This window comes from Dasypus novemcinctus, chromosome 12, assembly GCF_030445035.2.
Source record: "Dasypus novemcinctus isolate mDasNov1 chromosome 12, mDasNov1.1.hap2, whole genome shotgun sequence".
NCBI lineage: Eukaryota > Metazoa > Chordata > Mammalia > Cingulata > Dasypodidae > Dasypus > Dasypus novemcinctus.
This window is the reverse complement of record NC_080684.1, coordinates 95919484-95941042: the sequence shown is the minus strand read 5'-3', so window position 1 is coordinate 95941042 and position 21559 is coordinate 95919484. Positions and strand designations below refer to the sequence as shown.

Here is a 21559-nt window from a genome sequence, read left to right as displayed (position 1 = left end):
GCTTTTTGCCCATTTCCATATATATATAATCACTTCAAATTTAAAAAGTTTACTTAGATTCTACTTTTGTGGAGCGGGTGTAGCTCAGTAGTTGAGTGTGCCCTTCACATGTACAAGGTCCCGGGTTCAACTCCCAGTACCTCCTTTAAAAAAAAAAAAAGATCGTGCTTTTATCCTATGATTGTTATAACTGATAGCCTTTTCCCTTTTTATGTGCTAATCCTTTGCCTGTCAAAGCTGGCAGGATATGGGTGTGCACATATAATTATGGATTTATGTGTTAGGGGTGCTATGTAGGACTGAAGGTGCTTTTGTTAATCTAAATTTACTTATTAAATATTCAACACACTAAGAGCTTCAAACAGCCACAGGAAAGGAAGATTGATGAATAAACTCCACTGGTAACTTTTTTAACCAACTCTCTGAGAAAAATAATGGAACTTTCCTTCTGCCTCACAGGGCAGCAAATTTATATTCTGCTCTAAAGACAGAAGAAATGAAATCTAGTCTCTTTATTAAAGGTACTTAGCCACTACGGACTTCATTTTCAGAAGGGTGTACCTCATTTTGGCCTTTATTCCTATGGAGACTTTAAAAGAGTAGAAACAAAGATGACATTTAACCTCCCCACCCCCCAACCCATGAAAATCTAACTCAAAGTAGTAAGGTATTTCAGGAAAATCTAATCTTGGTGAAGTAGGAAATCTAAAAGACCTTGTCTTGCTTCTTCTCAACTGGTCATAACTCCCAATTCTCAATAAAATACTTGAAAGTTCAAGTTTGTTATATGCTATGACCATACCTTCATAAGTCTTTGCTCTGTCTCCCTGGAATACTGTTACATGCCTCATTTACCTAGTGTACTCTTGCTCATCCTCCATGACACCTTCCCAGAGCTAGTCATTCCCTCTTGGGTGCTCTCACCATATCTATATACACCTATATCATATTATCACATAGCTGTGTTTATTTGTCCTCCAGTGTTAGCCTTTTGAGATTAACTGGCATGTGGTAGGTATTCAGTAAATATTGAAAGAATGAATGAATGATTGGATATATTTTTTACAAGATGGTAGCTATTTTCTTTTTTTAAAAGATTTATTTATTTATTTATCTCCCCCCACCCCGGTTGTCTGTTCTCTGTGTTTATTTGCTGCGTTGTCGTCTTTGTCTGCTTCTCTTGGTGTCAGCGGCACAGGAATCTGTGTTTCTTTTTGTTGTGTCATCTTGTATGTCAGCTCTCCATGTGTGTGGTGCCATCCCCGGGCAGGCTGCTCTTTCTTTTGCGCTGGGCAACTCTCCTTATGGGGTGCACTCCTTGCGCGTGGGGCTCCCCTACATGGGAGACACCCCTGCGTGGCACGGCACTCCTTTGCAGGCATCAGTACTGCACGTGGGCCAGCTCCACACGGGTCAAGGAGGCCCAGGGTTTGAACCGTGGACCTCCCATGTGGTAGACGGACGCCCTAACCACTGGGCCAAGTCTGCCACCGGTAGCTATTTTCTAAAGAATAAAGGCAAATCATAATATTTGACATTAGTATATATGTTTTCTATTTCAGGAAGGGTGATGCTTTTGCATTAATTTCTCAGTGTAACCAAGGGTGTGTATTTACAATTGAAGGTACATATTGCAGCTATAGAAAAGAATGATGTGCTAACTGGTTCACATGAGTATCAGACATATGACCTTGGCCTGTTTAGCATGGTCCTCTAATCAGCGGATTTAATTTTAGTGGAACCCCTGGAGAAATACTTTGAAATGCTCTGATTCTATATGCAGAATTTAGAAATCATAAATCTAACATATAGATCCTGGCTACATTAGCATTAAAATCAGCTAATGGGACTGTGTAGGCATTATAACATTATGACTGGGCCAGTGTAGGCATTATGACAATGATAAATTTTAAAAAATCTCAAATATTATAAAATCAAATTCTAAAATATATTTATCTGAAGTTCGTCATTCACTTCAACATGTAATTTCTCAAGCTGATTTTAATTTAAAAAAGATCTGAGTAGAATCATTGCCGTCTGTCCAGAAGTCTAGAGTAAGATTTGAAAAATAAATTATTAAGTACTGAGTACCAGTTTATTATTTAATACTGTTAATAATGCATCAAATGTCTGACTTTGACCTTGATGTCAAACAGCCTATATTTTATTTGGAGATGTAAAAAAACACAGATACAAAATGATTTCTGGATACTTCTTTGTAGCCCCAGCTGTCCATAAGTGGGAGGCCAAGCAGAAAAAAGCACAGGCTTTGGAGTTTAAACAGATCTGGCTTAGGATCCTGGCTTTCTTACTTTTTTTTAAATTATAAATTCACTAATGAGTTGTACAACCCTGGTCAGTTTGACCTCTCTGGAACACTTTTTCTCTTTGCAAAGTGGAGATGAGAATATATACAGCTTGCAAGTTTTTGCTTTTGAGAATTAGTGACAATGCATATAAAACACCCAGCACACAATAAATGCACATAATGCATGTTTGAATAAAAGAGTTGACTTTTATTTGGGGCAGTCTGCTTAATCTGGATCATTTTTGGCAGATTTCATGATAACATAAATCAAGCTCAGTATTGATTTGATGGGCAACCTTGGAAACTGTGTCTCAGTTTTCTCGTTGTAGAATAAGGTGACTGACCATTTGTTTATTTTTAAGAGGTAAGAAAGTCCTTTAAAATAGTTCTCATCATAGTTAGCCTATGGTACCATCTGATCAGTGGTGTGTGCAGGAAAGGGTTCATACAAGGAATGGTTTATTAAATGTGGCACAGGAGGAGAGAGATAAGAAAGAGTATCTCAGAGATGGGCTTTATTCGTACTGAGCACCCCCCCCCCAGAATGTGCATTTCAGTTCCTCATTAGCATGTACTGTCTTTTACATCCTTTGTTGTTTTCCACAACAGTTGTAAAGCTTATTCTGTATGCCTGTTTATTAATTAGTGGGGCAGTTTAACTTTGCCACATGTTCCAAATTGTTTAAATTCTGTTTGGGGCAGATGGCTATTTTCTTATTAATCTAAATAATTTTCCTTTTGTGTCTTTTTTTTTTTTTTTTTCCTGTAGAATTGATGCTCTGGAGCTTAGTCTCTGTCCTGCCAGTTGAAAATACAATTTTCCTTTATGTGTCTTATTTTAATCCATTCCTTTCCATATTATAGGGCTCTGACCTGCTTGGAGCCTTTCCTACATGATTACAATTGATGCCTTGTCCTTCAGAGTCGTATCAGATACAGCTACTGGGTTGATTAGTGTTTAGCTATCAAATGTGGCTCTGAGAAGGAATTTCTTACCTAGAATGGGAAGTGGGCAGCTGAGCTGGAAAATGAAGCCCTGGTCCGTGTTCAGTCATTATTTAGGGAGGAGTTAGTAGTAATTTCAAAATTAGAATTTTGATTAAGCAAAGAAAAAATAGGGCCAGGCCCAAAATTTAGTATTAGTCACAAGTTAGCTGGTATATGTGGTATATGTAGCTGGATTTTACCAGAAGTATGAACATTTTTGTTAGTGGCTTATGGTTCAAGATATTATGCAAGTTTTGTGGTATATCTAGGATTAAGAAAGAATACTTTTCCAGAAGTTTATGTTCTTTGGGAGTAATTAATTTCTATTAATTTATGTAGGAATTTCACTAGTAATGGTGTCAACTTACTCTGTTCCAGGGGTTCTTAACCCTTTTTGTTCCATGGATCCCTCTGCCAGTCAGGTGAAAACCATGGACCCCTCACTAAGTCCACCCTGTACTGTGTTATTATTTAATAAATACATCACACCCGCACCAAGATGTCCCCACAAGAATTTTTAAAAATTTTTAAAATTTCAATTCAAGCTCACAGACCCCCGGTTAAGAACCCTTGCTCTAGTTCCTTTGGCTCAGGGACTTAAACTACTTTACATTAATTTTGTCAGTAATTCTTATAACATCCCTGAGTGGGAGCTGCTTTTTAAATGAAGTATGCGAGAACTTGCTCCATTTTACATAGTAGGTCAGTCCCTGAGATGGGAAATTGGACCCAGGATTTGTGGGTCCTGTCTTACTGTGTTTCGTCACTGAAGTATACAGTCTTCTAGCTCACTTCCTGTTCCATTTTTTTTTTTCTTCCGATGATGGAGGAAATGATTTCAAGCAAATAGCAAAGAGATTAAGGTCTTCCAAGAGGTTACAGACTATTCTGCCTTTAGAGGTTCCCCATCCTTGGCTTCGATGGAAAAAATCAGCAGAAGATTGATGTTCAGCACATGAAATGTCCCAATCGCTTTTTCGACCAGTGCATACTTTTATTTTTGTTCTTTCTTTTTTCTCTCTCTGGTTGTGAGGAGGTTGGTGTTAGAATTTTTTGTGTGCCAGCCTTATATGTGGAGCTTTCCACTGTTTTTAATGCTCAGCAGATATCACTACTTCCTTTTGGGCTGGGGGCCATAGAGGAGATGAAGCAACCTCTTTGGGGTGGGGTTGGGAGGAGGGTGGAATGTAGGAAGGAGGACATTTCTCTGTTTTCTTAGTCATAGGACTCTGAATCCAAAATAGCTAAATTTAGCTCAGGTTCCTGTTGAAAGCATCATTTTTGAGGGCGGGTAGTGGGGGGAGAACGGAAAACCTTCTTGTATATCCTGCTCCATGAAGCCAATAGGGAAGCAGGAGGAGATGAGGTTGCCATGGAGATGGTAGCTGTGTGCAAGGGGAGAGCAGCAGGGTTTAGAATTCCAGGAAGGAAGAGAGAGTGATGTCATCAGATTCCATGGACCAGCCCAGGAACCCCTGTGAGGTTGGTGGGGAGTTTGGTGTGTGTGGGGGTGGTGGAGTGGGAGTTTGTGCAGGGGAATTGTGGCTTCAGTGAGGTATGGGAAGTCAAGTTCAAGCAGAGAGGTTGGTTGGTTGTGTGGAATTGTGCTGTTCTGCATTAATGCCTGATTTTTTAAAAATCTGTAAATCATTCTGATTTTGCAGAATATTTTCTTTGTTTATAAAGGGCATATTCATTAAACAGAGGAGCTCATCTGGATAGAGCTCTAGCATCTCTTTTATAGTTTTATCCCTGTAGTATTTGTATGTGTCTTTATCCCCTGCATGTGAGGGTATTTGTGAGCCTATTTTTGATATATAGTTGCCTTTGTACAATACCTTTTATGGTGCTGCATGCAGTTAAATGCTTCATTAATGCTGGATTATGGTATTTATTTTTGTATGGGTGGGTGTGTATAAATAAAAATCTTTTTACAAAAGAAGATCTGAAAAGCAAATCAAAGCAGTTGTTTTCATAGCAGAAATTTAACTGATAGGGAGACTGCATGCTTCAAGATAGTCGTTCTGAATGTGCATGTTTGTATTGCTTGTGAAGGGCAAATGTGTTTGTTCTGATATGACTAAGAGACTGATTTAAAAATACAAAACACCAACACAAAAACAAATATGACAGAATCTGTGCATCCAAATGCATATTGCCCTCCAAAAATAGTCACCTTGGGGAAGACTATGGAACTGACTTTTGTGATACAGCCATTGTGCAAAACATAAAGAACTCTTATTTGGAATTTGCTTCAGGGATGAGTGATGAGAAAAATGTTTTCAATACTGAACATTGATTTAAAAAAACAAACAAACCCAAAAACCCAGCTTGATCAGACACCAGGTTCTTTGAATTGGCTTTTCCTGATTTGGGGTTGTAAAAAAATCAAATCTATGCTCAAATGATGAGTTTTTATCACAGCTAAAGATATTTAAGTCTTAGATTTAGGTTCTGAAGGCGTTTTCAGATCAAGAACTCCTAGGTGGTTTATTTTAAACAGGCAGTATTTTGGGTGATCGTAGCATCTGAAGAAGAGTAAGAACGTAACCTTTCCAGGGCAAAATCTTCTGAGGTGGCCCATTTGAATTTCTTTGTTCATGTGCCTGTTAAAATTGGTGATAATACCATTTGGTAATGTGGAAACCAGTGTTATTGTGGTGTCGGAGAGCACAAGATTTTTGGAATCAGATTGATTCAAGTCTGAACCCCTGTACTGCTACTTATTAACTGATCTCGGGCATGTAAGCTAGAGTCTCTTGGTGCGTTGGTTTCCTCATCTGTATGGTGGGAATGATAGGGCTATAGGTACCACCGACCTTATAGAGTGGTTGTGAGGTTGTGAGGATTAAGTAAGCTATATTTAAAGCACTTTGAAGGTCACACCAAATGTGGTATGTTCTTCAATAAATGCTTGTTGTGGTTATTGTTATTAATAATTATACTCATACATTTCTTTGAATTATAGAATTATGAGGTAGGAAAGTCTTTGGAGATAGCCTAGACCAGTGGGCCCCCATTCTGTATTAGAATCAACCTAGGCTCCATCCTAGACATCCATTGAATGCCCAGGAGGAGGGCCTTAAAAAGCTCTAGTTTCTAAATGATCTCCAGATGATTCTCATGGTCAGTCAAATGGCCCAAAGACCAGAAGCTTCATTATCTCCTGAGAGTTTGTTAGAAATGCAGAAATCTCAGGTATTACTCCACACCCACTGAATCAGAATCTGCATTTTAACAAGGTCTCCAGTGACCTGTACGCACATTAAAGTTTAAGAAACAGGGAGGTGGACTTGGCCCAATGGATAGGGCGTCCGCCTACCACATGGGAGGTCCGTGGTTCAAACCCCGGGCCTCCTTGACCCGTGTGTAGCTGGCCCATGCGCAGTACTGATGTGCACAAGGAGTGCCCTGCCGCACAGGGGTGGGGGGAGCCCCACACGCAAGTAGTGTGCCCCATAAGGAGAGCCGCCCAGAGTGAAAGAAAGTGCAGCCTGCCCAAGAATGGCGCCACACACAAGGAGAGGTGACACAGCAATAATGATGCAACAAAAAGAAACATAGATTCCCGGTGCTGCTGATAAGAATAGAAGCGGTCACAGAAGAACATACAGCAGATGGACACAGAGAGCAGACAACTGGGTGGGGGGGGGGGAGGAAGGGGAGAGAAATAAATAAAAAAATCTTAAAAAAAAAAGTTTGAGAAATACTGCTTTTCTTTACCAATGGGAGTAAATGAACTGTCATTCTGGGTTAAAGAGAAACTGTCTCTCAATTATTCCCATTGGTGGAAGAGAAATAATCTGGCTAAGTCATTGTATATATGAACATGCACTCACCTTCCCTGTTCCTTGGCTTAGGGATAAATGCTTCTCTGGATTAAACCACTATGTAATTGTGGCTCTGGCTATATTACTTACTAGCTGTTTGACCTTGGCCTGGCGATTTAACCTCTCTGAATCTCATTTTCCTCATCTGATAATAGAAATAATTATATGTGTATATACATATATATGAAATAATCTATATAAAGTATATAGCACATTCTAGTGCCTGCAAATGTTAGTACTTTCTCCTTTTGCCTCCCCCTCAACCTTTTCATTGATAATCTGTAGAGTGTAGATGTCCCCTGAGGGCCATCAATTGAGTCACAATACCATCTTTTCTGTGTGTGTTCCTTATCTCTTGCCTTTCTCCCAGGTATCTTGAACAAGTGATTGTACTTAAAGGAAATTCCACTTCCTATTTCTCTGTCTTCTTTCTTTTTCTACAAAGGCCCTTTGCTTAATGGATGCTATTATCCAAAACTGTGGATGAGGAAGAATATAGGAACTGGATGGTTGAGTTGGTAGAGGCATCATGATATGATGAAGCCGATCGAGGTAGCTCTTTTATCAATTCTTAATAGTTAACCATATGTTAAAAAAAAAAAAGGCATTTTAAAAAAATTGGTATTTTTAAAAAAAATCACTGAACCATAAAACCCTCAGATGATTTCATCTGAAGTCTTTCAGACTAGTTCCAAGCAAAAATTAACATGTTAATTAATAGAATATCATTGAATTATAAATAATGAACATTATCTTTCTACTGACTAAGGAATTAATACCATGAGATGAAGTTTAGGGACTTGCTTTTGGGACATCAGAAGTAGATGGCAGAGTTTTGGGTCAGACGGTTGGCTATTGTAGCCTGTAGGACATTGGAATCAACAGCAGAAGTAGGAAATATAAAGTTCCCTTTTTACTCACTCATACAAATCTTAGAGAACTGAGGGATAAGGCAAGATTGTGAACTCTAAGCATATAATAATAATTATAACTTTCCACTAGTAAAATCCTAGGTGCTTTGTATACGTTATGCCATTCCTGCAAGATAGGTATAATTACATATTTTATAGATCAGAAAGTTGAGTCATTGATATAGAGACAATGGCCATGGGTGTTGTTGAAGGCAGGGAGAGGGAAAAGGAGGTGTCATATGGGGGCATTTTCGGGACTTGGAGTTGTCCTGAATGATATTGCAGGGACAGATGCAGGACATTATATATCCAGAATGGACTGGGAGAGAGTGTGAACTACAATGTGAACTATAATCCATGCTATGTAGTTGTGCTTCAAAATGTAGTCATCAAATGCAATGAATGTACCACACTAATGAAAGAAGTTGTTGATATGGAAAAAGTGAGGGGTGTGGTGACTGGGGCATATGGAACCTCCTGGTTTTTTTTCTTTCTTTTTCTCTTTACCTATATTTTTTAATGTAACATTTTGTAAAAGATCTATGTATCTTTTAAAAATAAATAAAAAATGTATTAAAATAAAACAGAATACCTGCTTAAAAAAAAAAAAAGAAAGAAACTTTAGACCCAGAAATGTTGAATAACTTGCCCAAAGTCACTCTGTTAATAAGCAATAGAGCTGGATATTGATAGTTGAATAATTGTGTGAATGAAGAGACTATTTTAAAGCTAAATTGAGTAGCTAATATACTCCACTTTACAATCAAATTTATTATTTTGTCTATATCTTTTTGGCTATGGTGGAATTGTTAATTTAAATTATGTCTATGCTATCTATTATGCTAGCCTATCTCAAAGGGATTTTTTTGAGCATTGCAGAATTATCCTTTTGGGATGTATTTCCTTTATTCCCTGAGGCTATTTATGAGGTATCTTCTTTTAAGTGCCAAAGCTTGTGAAGTCTTTAGTTCAGTGAAACACCAGTTTGAATTGAATCTCACAATTAATTGGTTGATGGTTAAAAACTGGCATATTTAGTCATAAATAAGTATTCATATAATCATGTCTGTTATTCCATTCAGAGCAAGATGCAGATAATTGTCAATAACTGCACAAAGTGAATTTCATATTCTTTGATAGATTTATAAGTTATAGTTGTAAGAACTTTAATCTTGAAATTAGAAGACTTGGGTTCCATGCCCTTTTTGTTATTTACTGCTTGTGAGACCTTGGACATGACACTTAACCTCAGAGAACCTAAAACTGTCTTCCTTATCTAGCAAAAGGAATATTGTTATCTATTGAAAGGATTACTGTAAATGAGAGAATATCTCATACCAAGTTCTGCCCATTACTAGCTCTGTAACCATGGGAAAGACATTTAAAACATTGTGCTACTTTAGTTTTCTTATTTGTAATGTCAGTCTGCGTGTGAGTACAAGGTCAAGGTGAAGAGTGTGCAATTAAGGAAATTGGATTGAAATTAGTTCATCTCTGTGATCATATAAATGTGATCCTGTAATTGTAAAACTTGCTTAAGTTTTGTATGTGGTGAAGTGTTATATATAAATAAGGCACTGTTTCTTATTATCTTCATTGTTCTATAGCAGTGTTACCCAGTTAAAGAACAGGCACTGTACAAGTCACTTTGCATGTATCATCTCACTTAATCTTTCCAGCAACCCTATGAAGTAGGTGGTGTTCTCATGTAAAATGTGAAGAATTTGAAGCCTACAGATGAAGTAACTTTCCATGCTCATGAAGCTAGTTAGTGCCAGAGACATATCTCAGGTCAGTGTAACTCAAGACTGTATTCCCCTTCTCCCCCAGTGACTCACAATCCGTGGCATTATTTGTGACATTGCCAAACTAGGAAGTATTTTTGGGCTTATTATATCATAAACAAACTTCTTTAGGCCCATTACATATTAGTGAGGAACTAGAATTAAACTTTTTTTTTTAATTGAGAAGCTTTGATATAAGTAGTATTATTGAGGGATTAATAAAGATGTGTAATATGTGGTTTACTAAATGTGAGGTACTAGATTCTTTCTTTCTTTTAAAAAATTCTGTTGTAGTCAAATACGTGATTTACGAAATATGGTCCATAGATCCCTAGGCATCCCTGAGACCCCAGTAGGAAGTCTGGAAAGACAAAACTATTTTACACTAAGATGTTATTTGCCCTTTTCACTTTGTTGACATTTGTGCTGATGTTGCAAAAGCAATGATGGGTAAAACTGATTGTACCCAGCATGAATCAAGTAGGTGATACCAACTGTACCACTAGTCACTATATTCTTCACTGCCAAACATATGCAGTTAAGACCAAAAAAAGTCAGTGTCACTTAAGAATGTCCTTGATGACACAGTAAAAATTATTACTTTTATTAACTCTTTAGCCTTTATGTACTTTTAGAATTTTCTGTGTGACAAAATGGGTAGTACATATAAAGCACTTATTTAGCATATTGAATATGACAGTTATCTCAAGGAAAAGCACTTGTGTGATTATTTGAGTTGCCAGCTAAACTAGTCTCTTTTTTTCATGGAACATCATTTTTACTTGAAATTACAATTGACAGACAAATTATGGTTATTCAGACTTGGGTATTTGGCAGACTTTTTCTTTAAAATGAATGAAGTGAGCTTGTCATATCAAGGAATACAATGACAGTGTTTCTTGCCAATGATAAAATTTGAACTTTCAAGCAAAAATTAGAATTTTGGAAAACTTGTATCTTGGATTATGAGCTTGACAGGACCAATACGTAAAAAAGACTTTCCTGATGAGATTTATGACAGTATCAATGAATTGGGTTTTTGATACTATATAATGAAATGTGCCAACATTTGGAAGGCCTGCATACCTTAATGAACCAGTATTTTACTCATGAACAATGAATAGTATTACGAAGTCATGAAAAGGCAAAAAAAATCCGTTCAAAGTGTAAGATAGACCAATGTAACAGTATAAAAAATTCATTGATATGGTGTCTTAGTTTCCTAGAGCCGCTATATCTAATAGTACCACAAACTGGGTGTCTTAAAACAACAGAATTTATTCTTTTACGTTTCTGGAGGCTAGAAGACCGAAATCAAGATGTTTGCAGGGTTGTGTTTCCTCTGAAGTCTGTAGGAAAGAGTCTGTCCTTGCTTCCCTCCTGGCTTCTGGCAGTCATTTGCCAGCAATTCGTGGTGTGCTCTGCCTCAGTTATCACATGTTGTACTCCCTCTGTGTCCAAGTTTTCTCTTATAGGGACACCAGTCATATTGGATTAAGAGCTCACCCTACTCCAGTGTGACCTCATATTAACTTGCCTAATTCCATCTGTAAGGAACTTATTTCTAAATAAAGTCACATTCTAAGTCTGGGGATTAGAATGTCAACATACCTTTTTTGGGGACATAATGCAATCCGTAACATATGATTTCAGATGCCATGTTGCAACTAACATTTAAGAAACTTTAAGGCACTCGTCAGGTTTTAGTATATTATCAAAGAGGGATATCCGTAGATAGCTGAAAAGGCTATTAAAATGCTCCTACCTTTTCCAAATACAAATCTGTAGGAGGCCAGATTTTCTTTGTGTATTTTAACCACAAGAATTTGTTGCAGCAGATTAAATGCAGAAGCAACTATGAGAATCCACCTATCTTCTATTAAGTTGGATATCAGTGATATTTGTAAAAATGTGAAACAGACATTCTTAAATTTATTTTTCTTTTGGGAAATGTAGTTATTTTTATAAAAGCATTTATATTAGCATATGGTCTGTTGTTATTTTAAAGTGAGTTAAGTATTTTAAAATGTTCCCAGTTTTTGTTCCTAAGAGGTAAATATGAATGATTATAATGCCATAAACAAAGAGTTCTTTGGAAGAACTGTTGCTCTAATCTGTTCTTCCTCTTTTTCTTCCTCTTCTTTTTCCTCCTCTTCTTTCCCTTCTTCTTTATCCTCTTTCTCCTCTTCTTCTTCATCCTCTTTTTCCTCTTCTTCCTCTTTTCTTCATCCTCCTCTTTTTAAAATAATGGTTGAGACCTCTTAAATTGATTTTTTTTAAAAAAATGAGGTACTGGGCATTGAACCTGGGAACCTCGTATGTGAAGCTGATTCTCAAACCATTGAGTTACACCCGCTCCCCTTAAATTGATTCTTTAACTCATGAATGGGCCTTGATCCACAGTTTGAAAACTACTGGGCAAGAGTTATAGAGATTGCATTGTGGAGGGAAATAGGACTTTACTGGAGTATATTTAAATGGCATTGATGTGGGAGAACATACCCAGGGTATGAAGAAATAAATTGAGTAAAGTTTTTATTTAGAAATTAGCTACTTGAGATTCTCCAGACGGCACACAAAACTTGACTTGTGTGAGTTCCTGTTGTGGTTTCTTTAAGCCTTTTTTTTTTTAACCCCTTTATCTACCTTGTACCCTTATTCCCTCTGGACTTTATATTTACATTTTATTGCATGACTCATATTGTATTTGTTTACATGCCTGTCTCCTGTATTAGACTGAGTTCCTTGAGAGAAGAATCCATAACTTATTTGGTCTTTGTATTCCTCTCACAGAACCAGACACAAAGTCACTCTGTAAATGTTTGTAGAAGAATAAATAAATGGGAAGAAAGGAGAATGGCTAGGTGAGGCCAAGCTTAGAATGTTTGGTATTTTATCATATAAGCAGTGGAAGGCCATTAGCATGGGAGTGAAGTGAGTAGTGTTTTTTGTAATTAACCCTGGTCCTGTTAAGAGAGTCAGGGAGAGGGATAGAGGCTGCTGGACTAGCCAAGGGCTAGTCTATCACTATCACAAGAGGCTGTGATAGTAATTTAGACTTGAGGTGACCCAGGCCTGGATTAAGGTGAATGTTTTTACCATAGACAGTGAATGACATATATCCTGAGGAATATTTATGAAAACAACAATATCATAGTAATACCCATAGTGTCTAACAGTTACAGCATACTTAATGCGCTAAGCACTGTGTTAAGGGCTTTATACGTATTATCTTATTTAATCTTCACAGCCTCCCTGCGAGGCAGGTGCTATTATCAGCTCCATTTTTTCATTGTCAAGTAAAAATATTAATACATGTTCATTGTTGAAAAATTAGAAACACAGATAGGCAAAATAAAGAAAATACATATTACTTGTAAATCCAAGCTCAACATCAAGACATGTAATCACTGCAAATACTTGGCATACATCCTTCCAAACAAACCAGAAAAAAGTATAGATGTGCTGTGTATATGCCTGCCTCTAAGGAAACCCTGGCTATAAGATTTTATGCTGTTTTTCCATTGGAAGAATGGGCTAACTTAAAGATATAAACTTTTAGGTGTTGATGAAGTAGGCAAATGTCTGCTTAAAATTTTTATTGATTTATACATTTATATTTTAAAATCACATGCAAAATTATAATAGTCATTTAGAAGCAATTTTGTCTTTTATGGTTTATGGTATACACATTCTACTGCATCAGAATCTTTTTTTTTTTAAGATTTATTTATTTATGTACTTCTCTCCCCTTTCCCCCTACCCCGGTTGTCTGTTCTCTGTGTCTGTTTGCTGCGTCGTCTTCTTTGTCCACTTTTGTTGTTGTCAGCAGCACGGGAATCTGTGTTTCTGTTTGTTGTGTCATCTTGTTGCGTCAGCTCTCCGTGTGGGTGGTGCCATTCTTGGGCAGGCTGCACTTTCTTTCACGCTGGGCGGCTTTCCTTACGGGGCGCACTCCTTGCACGTGGGGCTCCCCTACGCGGGGACACCCCTGCGTGGCACAGCACTCCTTGGCATCAGCACTGTGCATGGGCCAGCTCCACACGGGTCAGGGATGCCTGGAGGTTTGAACTGCGGACTTCCCATGTGGTAGACGGATGCCCTAACCACTGGGCCAATCCACTTCCCTGCATCAGAATCTATATCATCATTTAGAACTACCTTGAATCTTCAAATCAGTTTTCTAAAGTATATATTGAGATATACAGCACTTTAAAAAATCTGTATATATTGTAGTCACTGATGATTTTATCCCATTCAAATAACATTAGGAACCTTGATTTTCTTCATTTGCACCATATTGTATTCTGCATTGCTTTATAAAGTGATTTTTAAAAAGGTTATTTCCAGCATCCAGCACTTGAAATTGTGACGTTCAAGCCCTTGGAATAATTATTAAATCTATGCAATATTTCTTTGCCTGTCCTCCCCCTCCCCCTTTTTAAATGTGAGAGGTGTTTAGCATTCTTTATTTGGTATTATACATAAAACACACCAAAATGCCTTTTGTTAATTAAAAGGCAACATTTTAGATACAGGGAAATTTAATTAAATTGACACAGTTAAGACCAAAAGATAAAGTGTACATAGCGACCTTATTTTCAGCTTCTGCCTTTAAACAGGCTGATAAACAGCAATTGAAACACAGTGAGTCTTGCTCTGTTCTATGAGAGAGTGAAGGGATTTCCCTAGTATTTAAATATATTCATAAAACCTGTTATATAAATCTAAATATAATCTCCTATAGGTTGTGAGTTGGCATTTACCATCTTTGTGAAAAGTTGAACATTAGTAATTCAACCTAGCCTCAAGTCCAATTATATCTTTAGCTGTAAATCCTTATATGTATATATTTATATAAATAATTGAATCTTTATAGAGAGGGGAAATAGTGATAGCACTTGCTAAACCAGAATTACTATAAAAATTCAAAAAGGTCAATCATATTCATTTAACTATAAGCCGATTTCATTTATCTCAGGACTGTCCGATAAAAATATCTTATCAGCCATTCATGATCTGAATTCTGCTGTGTGAGATCAATTTAAAAATGGCCTGTGTAAAAAAGTAACAAGACATTTCTACTCATTAGTAGCTTTTTTGAGATAACCTATCAAGGCTGCCCTTTCTGCCTTCTAAATGCCAGCAAAGGTGATTTTTGTTCCAGGGATGTGCTTCTTTGGAGTCTCCAAATACTCCAGCAGCGTCTTCTCTTCCCAGGTGATGCCTTTGTTCTTGCTGGCTTCTGTGTAAGAGAATCCAGGGGCCTGACCTGTCTTCTGCTGAGACAGACCTTGCAGATTTGGCCCAGTCTTGTGCTTGCCTCCCTTTTCCATGGTGTGGCACTGGGTGCACTTCTTAATAAAAATCTTCTTGCCCTTCTCAACATCACCCATTTTGAATTTGCTTTCTTGTAGTGCACGACACAAAGGTCCCCTGTCAGAAGCTGTATGTCCCTCTTTTTAAGAAAACTGATTCTGAGGTGATACCTATACATATCCTGAACTAACATGTTCTGTTCAGGCTAATGTGTCTTCCCTAAGCAGTACAATTTTGTTGAGCAAAATAAGTAACTGAGAGAGACTACCATGTACTCTTTGAAAGAAATCAAATTAAAGGAGACTTTTTTTTTTTAAAAGAGAGGTAATTTTCTTTGGGGAAAAATGGGCAATATCTTTGGAAAGAAAAAACATACATTTATAAATTTTATAAACAAATATTTTAGTCTCCCATTTAATATATTGTGGACGGTTTTCCTTGTGAGTAAATAAATATTCTTTTTACTAAAATTTTAATGGCTTCTTTATGTTCTATTATTTGGAATGTGCTGTGATGTTCCCAGTCTCCTTTTGTTGAATATTAATGTTGTCACTGGCTTGTAGCTGAAAATATAGTTTTTTCTCTTTAGTTAAAATTTATGTAAGAGAAAATTAAATATTTTCAAGTCTGTATTTCAGTGGCATTTAGCACATTTACAGTGTTGTACAAACACCATCTTTATCAAGTTTGAAAACATTTTCATCACTCTGAAAGAAAATCACATACCCATTAAGCAGTCACTTCCTTCCTCCCCCCAGCCCCTGCCAACCATCAGTCTGCTTTCTATTTCTGAATTTACCTGTTTTGGATATTTCATGTACCATACAACATGTGACTTTTTGTGTCTGCCTTCTTTTATTTAACATAATATTTTTGAGGTTCATGTTCCTTGTATCATGTTATCAGTTTCATTTCTTTTTTATGGCTGATGAATATTCCATAATATGGATATATCACATTTTGTTTACCAGTTCATTCATTGATGGACATTCAGTTTACTTCCACCTTTGAGTTATTGTACATGATACTGCTATGAACATTTATATGCAAGTATTTGTTTGAGTACCTGTTTTTCAGTTCTTTTGGGTAGACATCTAAGAGTGAAACTGATGGGTCATATGTTAAGCCTATGTTTAACTTTCTGAGGAACTGCCAAATTGTTTTTTACAGTAGCTGTGCTATCTTACATTCCTGCCAATGAATGTATGAGAGTTCGTTCATTCATTACCCCCCCAGATGACTTCCTCATCTGTCTGCTCGTCTCTGCTCATTGTACCTACTTGTTGTCTACTTGTCTTCTTTAGGAGGTATCAGGAACTGAACTTGGGACCTCCGATGTGGGAGGTGGGTGCCCAACTACTTGAGCCACATTTGCTCCCTACTCGCTGTGTCTGCTCATTGTGTCAGCTTGTTATGGCAGCTTGTTGCATCTGTTTGTCTTCTTTAGGAGGCAGTAGGAACTGAAACTGGGACCTCCCGTGTGGGAGGGTGCCCAGCTCCTTGAGCCACATCTGTTTCCTGTCAATTCATTTATTTTTTAAAGATTAATTTATTTATTACTGTACCCTTGTTGTTTGCTTGCTGTGTCTGTTTGTTATGTGCTAGTCATTAGGAGCCACTGGGAACTGAATCTAGGACCTCCCATGTGGAGGGAGGTGCCCAATCACTTTTGCCACCTTTGCACCCTGCTTGTTGTGTCTATTGTATTTCCTTGTTATGTCTATTTGTTGCATCATCTTGCAGTGCAATCCCATTGTCTTGCTCATCTTCTTCAGTAGGCACTGGAAACTGAACCCAGGATCACCCCTGTAGTAGGTGGGTACCCAACTGCTTGAGCCACATCTACTACCCTCAATTCCTTTTTTTTTTTTTAAGATTTATTTTATTTATTTCTCTCCCTTCCACCCCCACCCCAGTTGTCTGTTCTCTGTGTCCATTTGCTGCATGTTCGTCTTTTTGTCTGCTTCTGTTGTTGTCAGCGGCACGGGAATCTGTTTCTTTTTGTTGAGTCATCTTGCTGTGTCAGCTCTCCGTGTGTGCAGTGCCATTCCTGGGCAGGGGTTCTTTCGCGCTGTGTGGCTCTCCTTACGGGGCGCACTCCTTGCACGTGGGGCTCACCTAAGCAGGGGGCACCCCTGCGTGGCACGGCACTCCTTGCATGCATCAGTGCTGCATGTGGGCCAGCTCCACACGGGTCAAGGAGGCCTGGGGTTTGAACTGCAGACCTCCTATGTGGTAGACGGATGCCTTATCCACTGGACCAAGTCTGCTTCCCTCAATTCCTTTTTAATGAGGAGCACAATAGGACTGGGAAAGTAAAGAGGAAAATGTGTGTAGCCTTTGAATTTATTAGAGCTTTGTATCTCAGATTTTGCCTGATGGATTTATTAAATACTTATTTAACATCACTTCTGCATGAAGAATGAAATTTAGCTCAGGGAAATGTATTTAATCTATTTTAAGTAGTGAACAGACTGAGAAATGAAGATTAGGAAAATGAGAGAAGGGAAATTTAAATAGACTGCAAAGTTCCTTGCAGTCTGCAGAGCTGAACAAAGTGCTTGACATGTCACAGGTTGTGTCAGGGATCCCTGAGACCACCCGTAGGTTTATAATTTTCTAGGATCCATGGGTCTTAGCATAAGCTCATGGCTGTGATTTATAACAGGAAAGGAATATAAAGCAAAATCAGCAAAGGGGAAGGTTACATGGGACACAGAGGAAACCTACCATAAACTCCAAAGAGTCATCTCACACAGAACACACTTAATTCCTCTAGCAGTGATTTGTGATGACATGTGTGAATAGTCTACCAGAGAAGCTCATTAAGATTCAGTACCTAAGGGTTTTATATGGGGCTGATCACATAGGCACCCTCTGTATGCATGTCCCAAAATTCCATATTCCCAGAGGAAAAGTAGGTGTTAAGCATAAATCACATTGTACAAATACATTAGGCGCAGTGAACCTCTCTTACCAGTTCTAGCAATAGAACTGCTGGAAAGATCTCTCCTGTGCCGTCCACCTACAAAGCTTGACATAGCATTCATGCTGGCAAAGGAGAAATATTTAAAGGGCCCAGGTCCATTTTCACAGCAGGTGAAAAGGGTGAATTTGGAGATGAGAGTCAGTAAATTGATAATTACCACATCGATGGAATGGATGGTTAATTTCTAGATGCTCAGAAACCAGAAAGAACAAGACAAGTGGACAGATCTAAGGTAGAACAGGAAGAACAGAGTGGATTTGTAAACAGCAATTGATGCCAGCAGAGCGGACTACTTAGCTGTATGAAGCACATATACGTCACAAAAGGCAAGTTGCTTTGGTCATTGTGACAGTTTGATATTGTTTATGAATTCAAAAAATAGGTATTGGATTGTGTTTGTAAACTGGTCTGTTCCTTTGGACATATTAGATTGTTTTAAATTCAGATGTTTCACTTTTACTTGATTAAATTTTGATTAGAGTTTTGATTTGGCCATGTCAGTAGGACATCCAGTCTCTGCCCCTTTGGTGGGCAGGGATTCACAGAGAAAATGACTTGCAGAGGAGAGAGTTTGCATTTTTGATGCAGGAGCCCCAGGAAGTAAATACACAGGAGAAGAACACAGAGGAATAGAGATAGCTCCGTAGAGATAGCTCCGTAGACATAGCAGAGGCCCTGGGAAGAGAATGAGCCTGACAGCCTACAGCTGAGATAGGACGAAGCTCGGCCAACGGAGCCTTAAGAAGAAGAGTAAGGCTGAACCCCCACAGACATTGCCCTTCATCTTGCTCAACATGTGGCGAATGACTTTGGGTGAGAAAGTGCCTCTTATGGTACCTCGAGTTGGACCCGGTAGGCCCTGGTAGCTGTAAGCTTCTACCCCAAATAAATACCCTTTATAAAACCCAACAGATTTCTGGTACTTTCCATCAGCACCCCGTTGGCTGACTAATACAGTCACCTTAGAAGTAATCTCATTCATTCTTTCATTGAACACTGAAATTGGTATACAACATCACTCATTTTTGTACAGCTTTTGAACACCTTCAGCGAGGCTATATGATTATGGGCAAATAGCTAATCATTTAGAAATGATAAGTTGACTTTTAGAATGAATTTAGAAAGTGGGAATGTAAAATGTAGCATCTGCAGAGAGCAATATGGTAGTTACTCAAAAAGTTAAATATTGAATTATATGACTTGGCAGTTCCACAACTAGGTATATACCCAAAGAAATTGAAAACAGAGACTCAGATACTTGTACACCAGTGTTCATAGCAGCATTATTCATAAGTCAAAAGCTAGAAATATGCCACATACCCATTAGATCAATAAAGTTGAGACACGCAGCAACATGAATGAACCTGGAAAATGTTATGCTGAGTGAAATACACAAGACACATAAGGACAAATACTGTCTGATTTCAATTATGTGAAATAGCAACTTGTGTCAGAGACAGAAGGTAGATTAGAAGTTAGGGGATGGATGGAAGGGGAATTGTTTGGTGACCTCAGAGTAATTGCAGATTTTGGAAAAGTTTTAAGTAAAATTAATATCAAAATTTAAAAAATTGTGGAGCAAATGTGGCTCAACCAGTTTAGTACCTACCTCTCATATGGGAGGTTCTGGGTTCAGTTCAGAAATCTGTTGGGTTCTTTTTTTATAATTCCATTTCTACTTTAAATGTCCTGGTGCCTCCTAAAGAAGATAAACAAACAGCAAGCAGACAATGACCAAAAATAAAAAATCAACAAGCAGACAACAAGCAAGAAATGGATGTGGCCTCAAGCAGTTGAGCTCCTACCTCCTGGATGGGAGGTCCCAGGTTTGGTTCTGGTGCTTCCTAAAGAAAAAAACAGAAAACGAGCAAACAAGGAGCAAACAGACAAGGGAGCCATCTCAGGGGGCAGTGGGGGTGGGAGGGCATGTGCAAAATGCAGGATCGCAGGAACTGACAGTGTATGTGTGTGTGTGTGTGTATACACACATATAGTCACTTCAACGCCTGAAACAGTAAAAAATTGGAAATAGTCTAAATACTCTAACATAATATACTATTACAGAGAAGAATAGTTAAAAACAATTCTGGCAAACCTTACAGTAGAACACTATATATTATTAAATTAAAATTAATGATGAACTCATTATGTTCTGATTTGAATGCTCTCCATGATATTTTAAGTAATAAAACAAGGCACAAAATAATATATCCAAAATACATGAAAATAAATTAAAAGTGAAAACAAACAAACAAAAACCCAGCCCCACAAAACTGTCTTGTGTTTTCAGCATTAGTACATCAGAGTACTAGGGGTCTTCTGGAGTCCTGTAGTTCTTCTTACAGACTTTAATTATATTATCAGTGTATTATAGTGTAATTATTATGACTTTGAGCTCTTCAAGGGCAAGGGCACTGGAGCTGTGCTTGTCATAAAGCAATTGTTCAATCTACTCTTACTGAATAAATGAAGGATTCTTCTGCTTAAATGATTTTTCAATCTAGGTACATATGAGAACTCAGTCAGTGGTGAATACAAAAGTCAGGTGATATTTTTCTGGATGCGCATCACTTCTCTCATTGTTCACTAGACATGATCCATTGCAGTTGTTCTATTTGACAGTTGCTTAAGGATTCCTTTCATATGTCCCTGAACAGAAACTTCTAAGCAAAGGTTTATTTGCTGACCTCCATAGTTAGTAAGGATTTTTGTGGTTACTACTTTATTTCCTATATTTCTTTTTATTTTTGAGCATTCTAGGACTCTTAGAGTCCATTTCTAAGTCTTTCATTCTTGTTTACTGTGCCACTAACTCCTGTTTATGGGTGGATATCTACTACAGTTTTTCCTCTTTGGAGTTTAACAAATCTAATTTCTATCCTATTTGTTTCATTAACTTTTTAAAATAATTCTGTCTCTACTTTAAATGTCTGGTTTTTTATTCACTGATTAAAAACTCAGATCTGCAGATTGCTAGACAATCATTATCATCCCTGCCTCCACCCAGGGAATGTTTTTTTAATTGGTTAAATGTCATGAAGTAGCAGAAATATTGGGTATAGAGTCTTAAGTCTGACGGCAACTCAGCCACTATCATTAGTTATTTGACTTGGAGTAAATCATGTGATCTTTCTGAAATTCAGTTTTGCCATCTGTAAAATGAGGGTTACAAAACCTGTTTTCTATATTGTGAAGATTAAATAAAATTATGTGATGGTTTTTTTGGTAATCTATAAACCAGTATGTTTCTTTTTGATACTCTTAAGTAATATGTGAATTTTACAAAAACAGTTCAAGCAAAGCATATAAAACAAATGCCTGCTCAACTTTTCCCAAATCTTATTTTCCTCCTTAGAGGTAACCTCTCTTAAAAGTTTGTTGTACATCCTTTTAGATCTTATCTGTGTGTATTTACTTACTTTTTAATATAC

At 37.6% G+C, this 21559-nt stretch overlaps 1 protein-coding gene across 43 annotated transcripts in view; it reads left to right on the top strand.

Moving 5' to 3' along the window:
* Window positions 1-21559, top strand: part of RBFOX2 (RNA binding fox-1 homolog 2) — a 295584-nt gene that overhangs the window by 70433 nt on the left and 203592 nt on the right. For 3 of the 43 annotated variants that reach the window (XM_058308721.1, XM_058308722.1, XM_058308715.1), the window contains exon 1: window positions 4658-4777. The exons of 28 other annotated variants lie outside the window; for them this stretch is intronic. In XM_058308721.1, coding sequence (XP_058164704.1) covers window positions 4736-4777 — 42 coding nt within the window. In that variant the 5' untranslated portion in view covers window positions 4658-4735. Of the gene's footprint in view, window positions 1-4432; window positions 4879-21559 lie in introns of those variants that run through there. 12 more of the 43 variants (XM_058308737.1, XM_058308724.1, XM_058308719.1 and 9 more) reach the window with 9 other exon arrangements.